This window comes from Oncorhynchus kisutch, linkage group LG14 (genome assembly GCF_002021735.2).
Source record: "Oncorhynchus kisutch isolate 150728-3 linkage group LG14, Okis_V2, whole genome shotgun sequence".
Lineage (NCBI taxonomy): Eukaryota > Metazoa > Chordata > Actinopteri > Salmoniformes > Salmonidae > Oncorhynchus > Oncorhynchus kisutch.
Window position 1 is genome coordinate 51487198 of NC_034187.2, and position 18303 is coordinate 51505500.

At 42.0% G+C, this 18303-nt stretch overlaps 1 protein-coding gene across 2 annotated transcripts in view; it reads left to right on the plus strand.

Moving 5' to 3' along the window:
• LOC109903741 (dolichyl-diphosphooligosaccharide--protein glycosyltransferase subunit STT3B) overlaps window positions 1-17727 on the plus strand; it is an 89595-nt gene extending 71868 nt beyond the window's left edge. The window contains exons 6-16 of one of the 2 annotated variants that reach the window (XM_031788530.1): window positions 847-945; window positions 2780-2926; window positions 6855-6903; window positions 7238-7392; window positions 8098-8309; window positions 10801-10988; window positions 13655-13826; window positions 14167-14340; window positions 14790-14903; window positions 15480-15686; window positions 15931-17727. In XM_031788530.1, coding sequence (XP_031644390.1) covers window positions 847-945; window positions 2780-2926; window positions 6855-6903; window positions 7238-7392; window positions 8098-8309; window positions 10801-10988; window positions 13655-13826; window positions 14167-14340; window positions 14790-14903; window positions 15480-15686; window positions 15931-16008 — 1595 coding nt within the window. In that variant the 3' untranslated portion in view covers window positions 16009-17727. The remainder of the gene's footprint in view (window positions 1-846; window positions 946-2779; window positions 2927-6854; window positions 6904-7237; window positions 7393-8097; window positions 8310-10800; window positions 10989-13654; window positions 13827-14166; window positions 14341-14789; window positions 14904-15479; window positions 15687-15930) is intronic. The other variant, XM_031788531.1, reaches the window with a different exon arrangement.
• Window positions 17728-18303: the final 576 nt, after the last annotated feature.

The following is an 18303-nucleotide window of genomic DNA, read 5'->3' on the forward strand; positions in this document are numbered from 1 at the left end:
AAACAGTACCCTGTTCTTGGGAGCTTTTAAAATAAATTACGTCCCTATTTAAAATTTAGGGCATTGACCCCTGCTATAGGCAATCTCTTTGCATTTCCCTCAAAGGGTATTGGCAGTGCCTTTGTACCCTTCCACAAGAACCATTTGTTAATGCAGAACATTTTCTCCATAAAAAATGGAGCACCCTTCAAGCACCCTTTAATAGATTAGGGCTTTGCGTTGATTTTCAAGCAGCCATCTTGTGTAAGTCCTTGCTTCACAACCATCTCGTTTTTATCTTGTTTGAACCTTTCTCCTTCGTTATACCATAGAGAAAGCTCTTCTAAAAAAACTAGATGCCTCATTGGCATCGGCGCTGGCACAATGAGTCCTTGAACAAAAGTGCATTGTCAGTGTTACTCACAACTCTAATTCACACAGTTCATCTCTTCATCTCTTACCTCCATCAGTCGACAGGCAAAAATGAATCCGAGTCAAGAGTGCTCAGGGCTCGCCAGTCACTTCAAAATCCCCAGTGTTCAGAAAAGTATGAAATCTTAATTAGGGCACATGCCTTAGGATCAGATCAGCTACAAAGGTGGGAGTTCTACAGTTTTACTGCACCGTCGGCTCACGTTAGGCTCCCCCCGCACTTTTCTTTGCCCACTTCTATGTTCTCAGTAAATTTCTCCAGATGAGGCGTTAGTATTTACTCCCACTCAGTCTCAATGCACATTAAATACCTCTAAAGAGAGAAGGTGCTTTTCCTTAACAACCCAAACTGAAGTGAGATTGTTTTTTTTGAATGGGACTGTATCTGTGTTCAACTTGTTTGTTTGATCTCATCTTTCTCTTTCTCTCTTTCAGCTTATAGCACATTCTACATTGTGGGCCTGGTGCTATCTATGCAGATCCCCTTTGTGGGCTTCCAGCCAATTCGAACCAGTGAGCACATGGCTGCAGCAGGTAAGCCCCACCCACCCACCCGCTTTTAGTCTACTGGGCGCTCTTCACGACACGACTCGCTATGAGACTCAAACCGCTCTATTAATTTATTTTTATTTAACCAGGTATGACCTCCTTGAGATGAAAAAAATAAAATCATAAAAAACATTTCCAACAGAGACCTTGGGCCATGACCAAGCAGTTGTTCTCTTGTATTGGCAGTGCCTTTATCATTTCGTTGATGCAGTTTGTGTTCCCGTCTCGCCAACGATCCCAGCTGGTGAACCGAAAGTAACTTTATTTTGACTGAAACACTCCACTATTACCACAAATTCACCAAAGCAGCGTAGAGTTAGCCTCTTACTCTCTGGGTTTATTAATATGCTACACAGGGTTTTATTTTTGCATTTTAATTTCAGAAAATGTCCATATAGCTGGCGCTAATAGTGGATTGATAACAACAGACTGGCGGGTATAAGTAAACCGTGAAACACCATCATTCCACTATTAGCACCAGCTATATTATGGACATTTTTCTCTAATTACAATGCACAAATAAAACGATTGTGTTGCACTTTAAAACCAGAGAGGAAGAGATTAACTTCATGATACTTTGGTATATTTGCGAGGCGACAAGACATTGCGATGTACAGATTTCCAAAACATATGTGCACGGTTCTTTCTGCCTGCCCCTTTTCCCCCCTCATGCTAGCTTGCCTGGTCTTTCTCTTCACTAATGACAAGCGTGTGTTCCGTCCGTCGGTCTGTTGCGTGTAGAATATGCTAGCATACACATTGATGATAGGCCCTGCTTTACTGAAGCTACAGCTTTTGATTACCGATAGATAGGCCTAGTGCACGGTTCAGCCTGGTGGCCGACCTGCCTATACTGTGCCCCTATCAGTCTCGTCTGTTAAAAAAATACTGAATCGGAGGAGTTGAGGAGTCGATTCTGCGTGCTTTTAGAAATGGGTGTCGATGAATCAGTTATTTTGGAACAAAGTCTTGGGAAAATGGCAGAAAGTCAAGCGACAGCAGCGACGTCCTGTATGGAAGACATGTGATTAGGTGGTGAAATGCAAACTTTGGAGATGGAATTTAGGTACCACATTGGTAGTACAGGTGCAATGCTTAATCATCTGAAAGGGATTCACCATGCGACCCAAACTGTTGCTGGCAGCAGTGCAACAGAATTGTGAATTAATGTTTCATTTTATGCATTTGTCTTATCGTTTAATTTGTCACATCACTAGTAACAAGATTATGTACCTCTAAAGCATACATTTTATCTTCCTCTTAGTCTAACGTAGCTTCAGTCTGATTTCTGAAGTGGTGTTTGTTATGCGGGTGACCGGGGAAGCACAGCACGGCAGCGACGTGTGCTTTGAGGAATGGAAAGCACCGTCACTCTCTCAAAGGTCTGGGCGTGTTTGGCTTCGGGCAGCAGCTGCTCGCAACATCTGGCGGTGTCTACAGCGACAGCCAGCGTGACGGGGACTGGAAGGGAAGAATAAAGCATCAGAGCGATGGGCTTTTTTACATTGTTCTGGTGGAGTTGTGACCTTGGAATGCTGGGGGGGTTGTTCGTACATCGGAAGTGCGTCTCTGTTTTGCCTGTGAAACTGGGGCTTTGTTCAATTAGCATGAAGTTCCACAAGAGAGCGACATCAGAAAACAGAACAGAGATCCCATTTCAGTCTTAACTTAGTTCCTGCTATTCAGATATGTTGTGTTATTTGCAGCATCAGTGTGTAAGCACATCTATAGTAAGACAACCGTCAAACCTGCTCGCATGAGACCCAAATGGTTAAGGTTGTTGTAATAGTGTGCTAACTCCGACATTCTGTGATTGCAGGCGTGTTTGCACTGCTCCAGGCATATGCGTTGCTGCAGTACCTGAAGGACAGGCTCACCAAGCAGGAGTTCCAGACCCTGTTCTTCCTGGGGGTGTCGCTAGCTGCTGGGGTGGTGTTCCTCACCGTCATCTATCTCACCTACACCGGTGAGTTCCTATGCCATTACACCAGCACGTGACTTACAGAGCAGCATGTCCTCCTATACCACATTGCCTTCAGAAAGTATTCAGACTTGTTCCACTTTTTGTTGTTAGTCTGAATTCAAAATGAATTAAATCTGGGGGGGTTTTCTCACCCATCTACACACAAAGTGAAAATATGTTTTTAGTATTAAATGTGTATTAAATGTATTCAATTTAAATACAGATATTTGCATAAGCTAATACATGTTAGACCTGGATTGTAATAAATGTGTACATTATTCTTCAAGCTCTGTCAAGTTGGTTGTTGATCATTGCTAGACAATCATTTTCAAGTCTTGCCATAAATGTTCAAGCCGATTTTAAGTCAAAACTAACTAGGCCACTCAAACATTCAATGTAGTTTTGCTAAGCAACTCCAGTGTAGATTTAGCCTTGTGTTTTAGGTTAATTTCCTGCTGAAAGGTGTATTTGTCTGCTGGTGTCTTTTGGAAAGCAGGCTGAGCAGGTTTTCCTCTAGGATGTTGCCTGTGCTTAGTGCTGTTTCTTTTTATAAAAAAAAAACTAGTCCTTGCAGATGACAAGCATACCCATAACATGATGCAGCCACCACCATGCTTGAAAATATGAAGCTTGGTACTCCATGATGGATTTGTCTGAAACATAACGCTTTGTATTCAGGACATAAAGTACATTTCTTAGATGATACATTTTTTTTTTTTTTTACTTTATAATGCCTTATTGCAAAAAGGATACCTTTTTATTTAACTAGGCATGTCATGTTATGCAAGTCATACATGATTTGGAATATCTGTATTCTGTACAAACTTCCTTTTATCACTCAGGTTAGTATTGTGGAGTAACTACAATGTTGATCCATCCTCAGTTTTCTCCTATCACAGCCATTATTAAACTCTGTTTTAAATTCATCATTGGCCTCGTGATGAAATCCCTGAGCGTATTTCTTCCTTTCCGACAACTGAGTTGAGAAGGACCCCTGTATCTTTGTAGTGACTGGGTGTATTGATACACCATCCAAAGTGTAATTAATAACTTCACCATGCTCGAATGGCATATTCTGTCAGTTTAATTTTGAAAAACATTTTTTTTTACCCATCTTCTAATAGGTACCCTTTGCGAGGCATTGGAAAACCTCCCTGGTCTTTGTGGTTTAATCTGTGTTTGAAATTCACTGCTTGACTGAGGGACTTTATAATTATATGTGTGGGGTACAGAGATGAGGTAGTCATTCAAAGCCTGTTAAACACTTGTTACACACAGTGAGTCCATGCAATTTATTATTTGACTTAAGCACATTTTTACGCCTGAACTTTAGGCTTGCCTTAACAAAGGGGTTGAATACTTATTGACCCCAGGCATTTCAGCCATAAACAAGTTAATGTTTAGTTAACTTGGAAACAGTTCTAAACATAATTCCACTTTGAAAGGAAGAGATATTGTGTGTAGGCCAGTGACACTAAATTTAAATGTAATCCATTTTTAATTCAGGCTGGAACACCAAAAAGGTGGAAAAAGTTAAAGGGCTATAAATACTTTCTGAAGGCACTGCAGTTAGTTACAGGTACACCTGACTTCCTCAATATATACTGTAGTATCAGGCATATACAGGTGAGTCCCTATACCCCAACATTGCACATACACCTTGCTTTCAAAACCAAATCCTCATATACCATATACATACACCTGACCTACAAGTTCCAGTTCTTGTATCCCATATAGTAACATACTTTTGGTCATGTAGTGTATGTGGACGCCTGCTTGCCAAACATCTCATTCCACAATCATGGGCATTAATAGGAAGTTGCTCCCACTCTTCTGGGAAGGCTTTCCACTGGATGTTGGGACATTGATGTGGAGACTTGCTTCCATTCAGCCACAAGAACATTAGTGAGGTCAGGCACTGATGTTGGGTGATTAGACTTGGCTTGCAGGTGTTCCAATTCATCCCGACAGTGTTCGATGGGGTTGAGGTCAGGACTCTGTGCAGGTCAAGTTTTTCCACACCGATCTCAACAAACCATTCCTGTATGGACCTCACTTTGTGCACGGGGGCATTTTCATGCTGAAACAGGAAAGGACCTGCAGCAAAGTATCATCTAGAATGTCATTGTATGGTGTAGCATTAAGATTTCCTTTCACTGGATCTAAGGGGCTTAACCCGAACCATGAAATACAGTCCCAGACCATTATTCCTCCTCCTCCACCAAACTTTACAGTTGGCACTATGCATTAGGGCAGGTAGCGTTCTCCTGGCATCCGCCAAACCCAGATTCATTCGTCAGACTGCCAGATGGTGAAGTGTGATTCATCACTCCAGAGAAAGCGTTTCTACTGCTCCAGATGGCAGCGAGCTAGCTTTACACTACCATGGCATTGCGCATGGTGACCTTAGGCTTGTGTGCGGCTGCTCTGCCGTGGAAACCCATTTCATGAAGCTCCAGACGAGCAGTTCTTGTGCTGAAGTTGCTTCCAGTATCAGTCTGGAACTCTAGTGAGTGTTGCAACCGAGGTCAGACTTTTTATATTCTATGCGCTTCAGCACTCGGCGGTCCCGTTCTGTGGGCTTGTGGCCGACCACTTCGTGGCTGAGCCGTTGTTTCGCCTAGACGTTTCCCCTTCACAATAACAGCACTTCCAGTTGACCGGAGGCAGATTTAGCAGGGCAGAAATTTGACGAATTGACTTGTTGGAAAGGTGGCATCCTGTGTCATGTTGAAAGTCACTGAGCGCTTCAGTAAGGCCATTCTACTGACAATGTTTGTCTATGGAGATTGCATGGCTGTGTGCTTGATTTTATACAGCTGACGCCAACGGGTGTGGCTGAAATAGCCTAATCCACAAATTTGAAGGGGTGTCTCATACTTTTGTATATAGTGTACATGTAGATCAGGTGGACCACAGGTGTGTTTTATATATATATATATATATATATTATTTATATATATTATATTATATATATTATTTATATATATATATTATTTATATATATATATATATTATTTATATATATATATATATATTATATATATATTATATATATATTATATATATATATATATATATATATATATATATATATATATATATATATATATATATTATTATATATATATATATATATATATATTATATATATATATATATATATATATATATATATATATATATATATATATATATATATATATATATATATATATATATATATATATATATATATATATATATATATATATATATATAATATATATATATATATATAATAATATAATATAATATATATATATATATATATATATAATATAAATAAAACAGGTCCCTGTATCCTGTATAGTTGCACATGCCTGTTTACATGTAGATCAGGTATAAACAACTACACAAGCTAGTCCTCATACCATAATAGCGAAGTGTTTTTATCTCTGTTTCACGTTTAGCTTGTACTGTTGAGTGCCTTTGTTACTCATGTCCCTTGCCCAATAAACATATTGCTAACTTTCCGCTGGTCAACATTCCACTCGAGTCCCGACCCACATATGCCCTACTACTGAACAGATACCTGACCCACTAAAACAGGGCGATTTTAATTCCGGTCCTGAGGGGCTAAAATGTATTATTGGTTCTCTACCTCGTAGTTAATTGTGCTTATTGAGTGTCCCAGGTTGGAATCAGTCCCTGGTTAGAATGGATGATAGTGAAAACCTGAAGCGTTTCGGGAACTTTAGGACCATAATTGAATGGCCCTACACCCAAGGGCCTCTATTCACTTTGTCATTATATTTGTACACTACGCAAACTGTCTCATATTGTCAGACACCCACCAGTTTCAACTATATGCTAAAAAAGTCTGTGTCATAACCAATAATGTGTGTGTTCAAGTTCCCCAGTCCTGTGTATTGATTGTTTGTTCATTTAGGTTACATCGCTCCGTGGAGTGGGAGATTCTACTCTCTGTGGGACACCGGGTAAGCACGGCTAATCTTTCCTATCTACGAAACAGTTGTTGAATTGAACGCGTGTGTGTGTCTGCGAAAGGGCTTACGCCATACATAGTCTCAAAGGAAATGCTAGCATTGTCTTTTTCTTCCCAAACACACTTAGGCTACATTCTGTACATGAACTGCAGCGTGTCTGATTTCTGCATTAAGCAATGATAAATCGGTGTGTTTGCTGACAGCAGCGCTCTAGCTCTCCGTTTCCGTTCCCTTTTTTGAGGTGGTTTCTTGAATCTTCATATTCCCTGAATTACCAGATGTTTGTCTCCTCTATTCTCCCCCCCCCCCCCCCCCCCCCCCTCAGCTACGCTAAGATCCATATCCCCATCATCGCGTCGGTGTCGGAGCACCAACCCACCACCTGGGTGTCATTCTTCTTCGACCTCCACATCCTGGTCTGCACCTTCCCAGCAGGCCTCTGGTTCTGCATCAAGAATGTCAACGACGAGCGCGTCTTCGGTAAACCGGGTCTCGTTAAAACACACCGATACTCAACATGCATACACATCATTTGAACACATCGGAATATTTGGGAGTGGGAGGGGAATCTGGTGATTTGAGAGGAATATGCATTAAAGCAAGGGCGTCCTCATGTTGTTGATATACTGTACACACCTGTTCCTAGGATTTGTACTGGAAGAGGGAATTCTGAACAGAATCCCACTGCTCCAGTGCATTAGGGGCTACGCTTGAGCTGGTTTCTGTTTTTCCCTTGAACTGGAAGGAAAACTCCTCCGAAAAACCATCCATTGGTATTTGTTTCATTAGTCAATTGTTGACAAGTCCCAAAATGTTTTGCTTGTCAGTAATCAAGTTTTCAAATGATGTAAATTTCAAAATACAGAAATCGTCGTCCCCGTATGATGCTGCGTTTTGCATCATGATTGCTGACAGTCCCAAAAATGTTTTGCTTATGTCAACAATGGACTAATGAAACAAATGCCAAATTTAGTTTTCCTTTAATTGATCAATTGTCATTGATTGTCCCGAGAGCCTGCACAACTGATAACCAAGCTCTAAATCAGTCTGTCTCAGATAAATATATAAAAAAACACCCCCGAAGACCTGAGTTGTGCACCGTGTACTTTTGACATGGGTTAAACGCTGTTTTAATTTGAATTCATCTTTCTTGCCTCTCTGCCCCCCCCCCCCCCCCCCCCCTAGTGGCTCTCTATGCCATCAGCGCGGTCTACTTTGCCGGGGTGATGGTGCGCCTGATGCTGACCTTGACGCCGGTGGTGTGCATGCTATCGGCCATCGCCTTCTCCAGTGTGTTCGAACACTACCTGGGGGATGACATGAAGAGGGAGAACCCTCCCGTAGAGGACAGCAGTGACGAGGATGACAAAAGGAGCTCAGGGAACCTCTATGACAAGGTCAGGAGGAGTCACAGTCCAGGGTCCCAAAAAAAAGGGGGGGTGGACTTTTTGGGGGGGGTTGCGGGCACCCTTTCCTCACGGAGGTGCATGCTACGCCGATAAGAAATTGAAGATGTGTCAAATTATATCCAGCGCCAGCTATGCATATGTGCTTGCAGAAATTTGATCAAAACTGAACTTGCAGTGAAAATGTCCTTTCCTCCATGCCAACTTTAGACCATGCGTACGCACATCTTCTAGTGACTGAAGTACCCTAAAACTTCCAATTAATAGCCCAGGCATTTATTTGCTTAAATCACTGAACATAATAGGCACTTATTAGAGACGGGCTTCTATTCAAACCAGGCTTCTATTTCCTTAATGCACATTGTTTTTGCTGATGTGCATAGTTAATTGTTTAATTCCAGCATTCACTTTCAGTATTTTAATCAATTTCCTGCACTGTGTTTACACACATTTGCCATAGTATGCCTCTACAAAATATATATATATTCCTCGGACTGCATTTTCATAAGTTCTTACTTTTGCCACTAGAGGGCGATTTCTGGGCCTGTATCAAGGGGCCAGGGTGCACAAAATATCCATTGAATTATTCAAATTGTTGATGAGGCTGATATTATTTTTTATCAATCACAGATGAAGATATTAACATTTTATATTCATCCTATGATGTCTGCCATCTTTTTGGATGACGTGATGGCTCCCCATGCGCATGCGATATGGGTCCATATTAACCGGATATAGACGTACATGAATCAGCGTCTGCGAACGTGAGTAGGTTACCTCGAACAACGGTTGGACATCTTAGACACAGTTTCTAATTCTTATTGTACCTCAGTGGCCTGTACTCCTGAAGTTGACTGTTTTTGTGATTCCCATTTAGTGAGCAGTTTCGACTGGTGGCGATAACTGATTTCCATAATTGTTTTAAGTCATTACTGAATGATTTATTGTAACAAATCAAACATTTAACCTCGTAAGTAATTCATGTTAACATCGTAAACAACTAATTTACACCCAGCGTTTATTTGAAACATATGTTTATTTGTTGAACTTTATGCTGTAGCCCAGCTATTAAAGGGGACAGGAAGCTATTTGAGACTCAGCAATTTCATTGAAGTTTTAGGGTATTGCAAGTGGGCTTAAGTATTTAGAGCAAATGGAGGGTTGTGATGACACTTATTCATAAAAACATAAGAAGCAGCCATGTGCCTTTGGTGAGACACTTTTTGAATCTAAATGAATTTAGGCATAGGAATCTACAGGTAAGCCTCCCGAGTGGCACAGTGTTGGAGGTTCTGGGTTCGGGTCCAGGCTCTGTCACAGCCAGCCGCGACCAGGAGACCCATGGGGCGGAGCACAATTTGGCTCAGCGTTGTCCGGGTTAGGGGAGGGTTTGGCCGGCAGGGATGTCCTTGTTCCATCGCGCACTAGCGACTCCTGTGGCTGGCCGGGCGCAGTACATGCTGAGACTGTTGCCAGGTTACAGCGTTTCCTCCAACACGTTGGTGCGAAGTGGATTCCGGGTTAAGTGGGCATTATGTCAAGAAGCAGTGCGGCTTGATTGGGTTGTGTTTCGGGGGATGCACGGTTCTCGACCTTCGCCTCTCCCGAGAATGTCATATGTCAGAATGGAGCGAATGGAAGGTAATTTCCGGGCCGAGTTTTAGTGCTCGTTCACGTTTTACAGCCGATCTGATATACAGTGTAACGGAAACATGCGTATGTATGTCAAGTTTATAAACCTCCATATTTGACGTATTCTTTTCATAAACGGAGCACGCAGGTATGTAGTGTGAAATGTACGCAATGGTTAGAAATGAGGAATTGGGTAAAAGTCAGTAAATTCGTTAAATCAAATCAGTTTATTGGTCGTATACACAGTTTAGCTGATGTTATAAGAATGCAGTGTAATGCTTGTGTTACTGGCTCTAAACAATTCAGTCAAATGTCAATCAAGTCCACCCCCCCAAAAAAATGTACATCAAGAAAATGTGGGAACAAAGTGATTGCGCGGAAGTGTTTCTAAATCTCCCCCCTCCCCTTTTTTAATTCAGTTTTCTCAAAGGTTGGAAAACATGCACGACTAGTTTGATGTAAACCATATGCCGTGGCTGCCTGTCTCCAGATCAATTGAACACTTATGGGAGATTCTGGAGCGGCGCCGAAGTGTTTTCCACCACCACCAACAAAAAAAAATAAATGATGGATTTCTCTTGGGAGACTGGTGTCTCATCCCTCCACTAAAGTTCCAGACACTTGTAGAATCTATTTGAAGCTGTTCTGGCTCCTGGTGGCCCAACGCCCTATTAACACACATTATGTTGGTGTCTTCTTTATTTTGGCAGTTACCTGTGCTTAGTCAACATATTCCTGTAAGGAGGTACAAAATAATGTCCAATTTCACTCTGGTTGTATTGCAACTCTGATAAGTCTGTTTTTAGTGGGCCAGTGTGTTGATGTGGTGTGCGTTTGTCTCCCTCTGCAGGCAGGAAAGGTGCGTAAGCACGTGTCTGAGCAGGAGAAGGCAGAGGAGGGCCTGGGCCCCAACATCAAGAGTATCGTGACCATGCTGATGTTGATGCTGCTCATGATGTTCGCCGTCCACTGCACATGGGTCACCAGCAACGCCTACTCCAGTCCTAGTGTGGTGCTGGCCTCCTACAACAACGATGGGTAAGGACAAACAATGTAATAATTACATGCCAGACACTGAGCCCCAATGGGAATCGAACCCGCAACCTTTGGCGTTGCAAGCGCCGTTACCGATTTTGTTTTGAGCCACACATGTTCAAACTACCATGCAGTGATGTAGACTAAGGCACACATTACACTCCACGCGTACAAGCGTAGCTCCACATATAGCAGCGTACATTCACACGCACACACTTTCTCACTCGCATATACCCACAGAAATGCACAGTCGTATTTCATCAGGTAAAAGCTGTGATGTTGATGAGCTCGGAGTGTTGTTGTGTAACTCTGCATTGTTTTATTGCATCTTGTCCCATAACTCTTAACAGTGGTCTTCAATAATTTACCAAGTGTAATGTACGATGCTTTCAATGTGAAGATGACGTGTGCGCTTGCAAGACTTTGTGTGCTGTTTATTTTCCAATTAGAGATTTAGACATTGAAGTGACACGTAAGTAGGAGAAAGTCTAACTCTTCGACTCTTAAGTCCTCATACATATATTTATTTGGGTACCAATGTTCCCTCGAAGTATCCCCGAGACTGCCACACAGCTCCCCAGGACCTCTGCGCAGAGTGCAGAAATATCAGCCCACAGAGAGATTGAACTTCACTCCACATCCTATCAACGTTTCCCTTTTACTGTGGAAATTATGATCAACACAATATTAGCCACTTTCAAAGCAACTTACTGAAACAAAACAAACTATACAAGTTATTTTTTTGTTGTAGGCAGTACGCATAGGATTAGGATTCTATTGGGCATGACTCAGCCCATACTCTACACAGATCAGTGCGGCATAGCCAATTGGAGATGCAGTAGGCCTATATGCAAATACAACATTGCCATATATGGATCATATTTCTTACATCAAACAACATTTTCAGTCACCTTGTCTGAAGTACAAGTGGATAAACAGGTTAACTTCTTATGGCTGGGGGCAGTATTGAGTAGCTTGGATAAATAAGGTGCCCAGAGTAAACTGCCTGCTACTCAGGCCCAGTTGCTAATATATGCATAGTATTAGTAGATTTGGATAGAATGATGTCTGAGTATAACAGAACTCATATGGCAGGCAAAAACCTGAGAAAAGAAATCCAACCAGGAAGTGGCAACTCTTTGCCTATTGAATATACAGTGTCTATGGGTTCAAATTCCACTTCCTAAGGCTTCCACTAGATGTCAACAGTCTTTAGAACCTTGTTTGATGCTTCTACTGTGACAGAGGGGGGAATGGGAGCTGAATGAGTCAGTGGTCTGGCAGCTGGTCACGTGCGAGTTATCTTGCGTTCTATTGCATTTCTGAAGACAAAGGAATTCTCCGGTTGGAACATTATTGAAGATTTATGATAACATCCTAAAGATTGATTCTATACATCGTTTGACATGTTTCTACGGACTGTAACGGAACTTTTTGACTTTTCGTCTGGCCTGCGCGTCATGAATTTGGATTACTGGGCTAAACGCGTGAACAAAAAGGAGGTATTTGGACATAAATGATGGACTTTATCGAACAAAACAAACATTTATTGTGGAACTGGGATTCCTGGGAGTGCATTCTGATGAAGATCATCAAATGTAAGTGAATATTTATAATGTTATTTCTGACTTCTGTTGACTCCAACATGGAGGTTATCTGTATGTCTTGATTTGTCATCTGAGCGCTGTACTCATTATTGCATGCTGTGCTTTTTCGGTAAAGCTTTTTTAAAATCTGACACAGCAGTTGCAACAAGGAGAAGTGTATCTATAATTCCATGCATAATAGTTGTATCTTTTATCAATGTTTATGAGTATTTCTGTAAATTGATGTGGCTCTCTGCAAAATCACCGGATGTTTTTGAACGCGCCAATGTAAACTTAGATTTTTGTAAATAAATATGAACTTTATCGAACAAAACATACATGTTGTCCTATGAGTGTCATCTGATGATCATCAAAGATTAGTGATTCCTCTCTTTGGCTGGAAAAATTGCTGTTTTTCTGTGACTGTGCAGACCTGTCAATCATTTGGTGTGCTTTCGTCGTAAAGCCTTTTTGAAATCAGACACTGTGGTGGGATTAACAAGTTTATCTTTAAAATACTTGTATGTTTGAGGAATTTTAATTATAAGATTTCTGTTTTGAATTTGGCGCCCTGTACTTTCACTGGCTGTTGTCATATCGATCCCGTTAGCGGGATTCAAGCCGTAAGAAGTTTTCATGCCGAGCCCTAGTGGTGTTTTTTTCCAAAAGTCTCATGGAATGTAGGCCTACATTGGACACCACACATTGGCTGCTACTGTAGACTGAATGACCGATGTTCAAATGTTATGGGATTTGTTTTTGATGGTAGGCCACTCTGGTAGGTCTACGTTATGATCAGGTAGCCTACTTGGCAACTGTTAAAACTGTCATTTAAAGTGGGTACAGCCTCAGTGTTCACAGTATACACACACGCTGGAAGTTGCAGACTTTTCACAATATTCACGTTCTCTCAGCAGACCTGAAATTTGCTCAGTGCTGAAAATATTCAAGGGAACATTGGTGGATACAATTTGCGTCATCCCTGTCTCATAGATAACATAAGTTACCAAACCGATGTTTGCCTGGCTGCCCTTCCCGTTTACTGTCCTTTCCGTATCTCGTCAACTCTGTCACTCCCCACAGGACGAGGAACATCCTGGATGACTTCAGGGAGGCCTACTATTGGCTGAGGCAGAACACAGACGAGCACGCGAGGGTTATGTCTTGGTGGGACTATGGCTACCAGATAGCAGGCATGGCTAATCGAACCACCCTAGTGGACAACAACACATGGAATAACAGTCATATAGCACTGGTGAGTCACACATCAAAAGGGGGCATTGGGGAGGTTTGAAGATTTGAGGGTTTTTGAGTCAACGCAGACCTCATGCTCCAAAGTAGATCAGCTTCTTGGCTCTCACCTTTCTCAATACATTCACTTGTAGGAGCTGCAGTAATGTGTGGGATTATTTTTGCTCTTATGACTTGATTGATTTTCCCAGAGCCAGCAACGACTTTGAAAAGCAAGTACTTACCTTTTTAGTCTTATACCGCCCTCTCATTTTCCCACCATCTCTATCTACCTGCATCTCTTTCCTCTGCTCTCTCCCTTTCTCCTCTGTACAAACTCCCGTTCTTCCCTCTCTCTTCTGTAGGTGGGCAAAGCCATGTCGTCCAATGAGAGTGCCGCGTACGAGATCATGAGGAGTCTGGACGTGGACTACGTGCTGATCATCTTTGGGGGCGTGATTGGTTACTCGGGCGACGACATCAACAAGTTCCTGTGGATGGTCAGGATAGCGGAGGGAGAGCATCCCAAGGACATTCGGGTGAGTGCCTGGTTGAGACTGCAACACGATACAGAAGGGCCCTTCATTCACTCCTATTTATGATCCTTTTTGTTATGCTGATCTGAGCTGAGGAACCTGGGTAAACACTTCAATCTATCAGTCTGGGGCAAACCCAAGGACATTGCTGTTCCTAGCAATGTTTATTTTAGACAATGACACTTGGTCGTTGGATAAAGTGTCCGATATCCAATGCAGATTTGTAAATGTATTTATTTCCCCATGCGAGTTTGAATGTCAAAGAGATGAACTGAACTATTGAGGGTTGTAGACTGTGTCATATCGTAGATGGCAATTTGGCAAAGTGTTTCAGTTTTTATTCCCCTGTTAAGTGCAGTCTATTTGATGAGATCAATAAGTATCCTCGAAGAAATGTGTGATTTGGTCTGAACCCCCAAGTGCTCACTGCCTTCCCTCCTTGTGCCCTTCAGGAGAGTGACTACTTCACCCCTCAGGGAGAGTTCCGCGTGGACAAGGCCGGCTCGCCTGTCCTGCTCAACTGCCTTATGTACAAGATGTCCTACTACCGCTTCGGCGAGATGCAGGTGAGCGGTGGGGAAATACTTGAAGCTAAAGTAGGCTACAGTAAGCACTAACGGACGAGAGAGGGGCTTAAGGACGCGCTGACAGAAGCGTGGGAGGGAAAGCGCTCAGATGCACAGACTTTGGCAGGTACAGGCGAGATATGAGCGAGAAGAGCTGCCAGGTACTTAAAGGGAGCTGCGTGTTGCCTGGCCAGCAGCTCAGTGAAGAGGAGGAAGGATCAGTGGGCTGCTTCAGTAGTGTCCAGAGACAGCCAGGCAAGCAGAGTTCTGTCTCATGGCTTAACCCATGGAGGAGATGGAGAGACGGGTTTAGAGCAGGATAAAGGCAAGGGAAGAGATTGGTTTTGAGGAAGTGACTAGGACAAGATTGGAAAGACAGAATTAGATATCAGGTGGAGGGAGGGATAGGTGATGTACAGATTTAAAAGAGTAGGGAAAGAGCCTGATGATGAAGTAAGCGGCACTTGTTTGAAGGTAGAATCGACCTTTACACAAGCACCATACTCACTTTTGCTCAGTCAGTAGTTGACCTCGTCAACACCCTCAACCCCACCTACTGCTGTCCTTATCTCTCAGCTGGACTTCCGGACACCGCCTGGGTTCGACCGCACCCGCAACGCCGAGATCGGCAACAAAGACATCAAGTTCAAGCACCTTGAGGAGGCGTTCACCTCGGAGCACTGGCTGGTGCGCATCTACAAGGTGAAGAAGCTGGAGAACAGGGAGCCGCTGGAGCACAAGCTCCGCAGCATCGTGCCCAGGCAGAAGTACACCTCCAAAAAGGTACAAGGCTTCCATGTCCCTCAGCATTCATTGTGCTACTGAATGTAAGACATCTGATACTGGCGGAGTGAGTTTACATATGACTATTTGTTCTCAAATTTTAGCCACCAAAAGGAAATGTTCATAAAATGTGAGCCGACTCACTTTTATTTCATACTGTTAATGTGTGCTCCAATTCAGATGAGTAGATATGTAGGAACAAATTGAAAATTGATTTGTAAATCAAGTTTGTTTTATTGCACAGACTGCTAAGAGGAAGCGAGGACACATCAGGAATAAGCTGGTCCTGAAGAAAGGCAAGAAACTAAACAAGAAACAATGAAGACGGACACGACACAAAAATACAAAAAAAATTAACTAGCTAAGAAAACTACCAATGAAAAAGAATGCCCATTGTATGGAATGCGAGCACTTAGCCTCGAGGGCTAGTCCTCTGAGCGCAGCACCCCCTGTGGTGGGGAGGGTGAAGTGTCATGTCTGGCTAGCCCCAGAACCTTTGTCCGTTTTATCCAGAGGATCTTTTGTCATGCTCTTTACTTCTTCTTTGTACTTGAATGTGCGGCAAGGCACTGAGCTGCTGAAACCGGGGTGAGCGTACATTTTGTGGTACATTTAACTGTTATTCTAGAGGGGGACAAAACAAAGAAAGGAAACTGAGGAGGCTGGGAGCAATTGCACCAAAGAGCCCTTGATTTAGCTCCTTGGCACATGTAAACGTGTTTCTTTTGTGAGGGTGAGGAAGCATTGGAATTGAGGACATGTTCCTGACATGCGTACGGAGGAATTCCACTGTCTAGGCCCAGCTGATTTACTTCTGATGGTTACTTTTAATCATTATTTTGTTTTGGCCCTAATTTGTCGTTACCGAGACAATTCTTTAGGAAATAAAAGGCCTAATATGTAAATATGTTATGTAAAGAAAATGTCTGATAGGGTTGTAATATATTGGATTCTTGTGGTGATTTTTTTAAATACGCAGATTTCTTCTCTTTACTTTGTTGTGATGTTTTTTTTATGGCAGCAGCTAGAACAGTGAATGCAATAATTCTCGTTAGGAGGGACTTGAGATTTTGTTTAAAATGAATGTGAATTTAAGACCCCCCCCCCCCCCTGAAAAATTGCTTAGATTGTATATTATGCTGCTAGGTTTAAGAATGTAAGCAATTCTATATAAAGAAAGTTGTGATTTAATAAAGAGGCCTCCACCCCGCGAGCCTATTGCCTCGTTGCTGGTCTCTTCATCACCACGTTAGTATGTCCATCTGTCTTCTCATAGTAATTTTTGCCTGTCCACATACACATGTTTATGCAGCCAAGAGTAGGGTAATGCAGGGAAGTGCTGAAGATGGCTGCCAGTGAGTGGACAAAGCAGTGGTGCCCTCTGTTAACACTACTGGGCCTGTTGTTGAAAACCTGTGTTGAACACTGAAGGATCGTATGTGTGGATGTTTGGGGGATGCATCAGACGGTCTACACGTAAACTTTCTAGGAATACAGAGTTTTTATTTAATTGACATCTTCAATCACTCAACAGTTTACCTCTTGATTGATACTTATTTTGCTTTTCCTTTAAACACAGAAGTGATGTCATTTCACCTTTTTGGATATTAAAAATGGCGTTCGTGTCTCTTAGGCTTCTCTGAGAAAGACTGCATTGTGTCACTGCTTTCACTTAATGGCCCTCCATACGTCATATCGACCTTGCTCAAACACACACTCGAGAAACTCTTATGTTAAACTGCTTATATCAGAGATTTTCAATGTGTGTGAGGAGACGAGGGGATTGGATTGAGCCTTAATGTGATATAGAAAGTGTACAGGTTGTTTGCCCTCTTGTTACCTTGTTTATTATGTCTGGTTTTATTGGGGATGGTGGACTAGTTCCTTCTCTTCTGGGTTCTCAACGCCTTCTCTTCCTCGCTCTGCCACACCACTACATAGATTTTTTATTTTATTTTAAATCTAACAACCCTGGTCCCCCTCACCTTCCAAGTTAACATGTTTAAATGTAGAGTAAATAAAAGATTCAACTTTGTAAGAAGAATTGGTCCTCAAATGATTCACTATCCCGATTGTGTTACTTCAGGCAAACACCTTACAATGATATATCTTAGTTTTTTTTTTTTTGAGGCAGGCTGCTTTTACTAAAGTTGATCTGAGGCTTCAGGCAATTCCAGGAAACGCATGTATTCAGTGAGACGGGAATTACAAGGCCACTTTTTAAAGCGCAATACAATAGAAATGCATTCTAAAGCACATAACACCTTTTTACATGGAATTCTCTCATCTATAACAGTCAAAGGCCTGGGTATACAGTGCCCGCCACTAATATTGGCACCCTTTGGTAAATATGATCAAATACCTTTTTATCCTCTTGGTCTTTCATTCAACAAAAAAAATAGAACCTTTTAATTAAAGTCAACCAATTGAAAGGAACATTTAAAAAAAATTCTTAGCATAAAACAAATTTCCCAAATATATGCGTGCCACAATTATTAATTTAATACTTTGTGCAACCTCTCTTTGCCAAAATGACCGCTCTGAGTCTTCTCCTATAATGTGTAATGAGGTTGGTGAACACATGGCAAGATATCTGAGACCATCTATGCAGAATCTC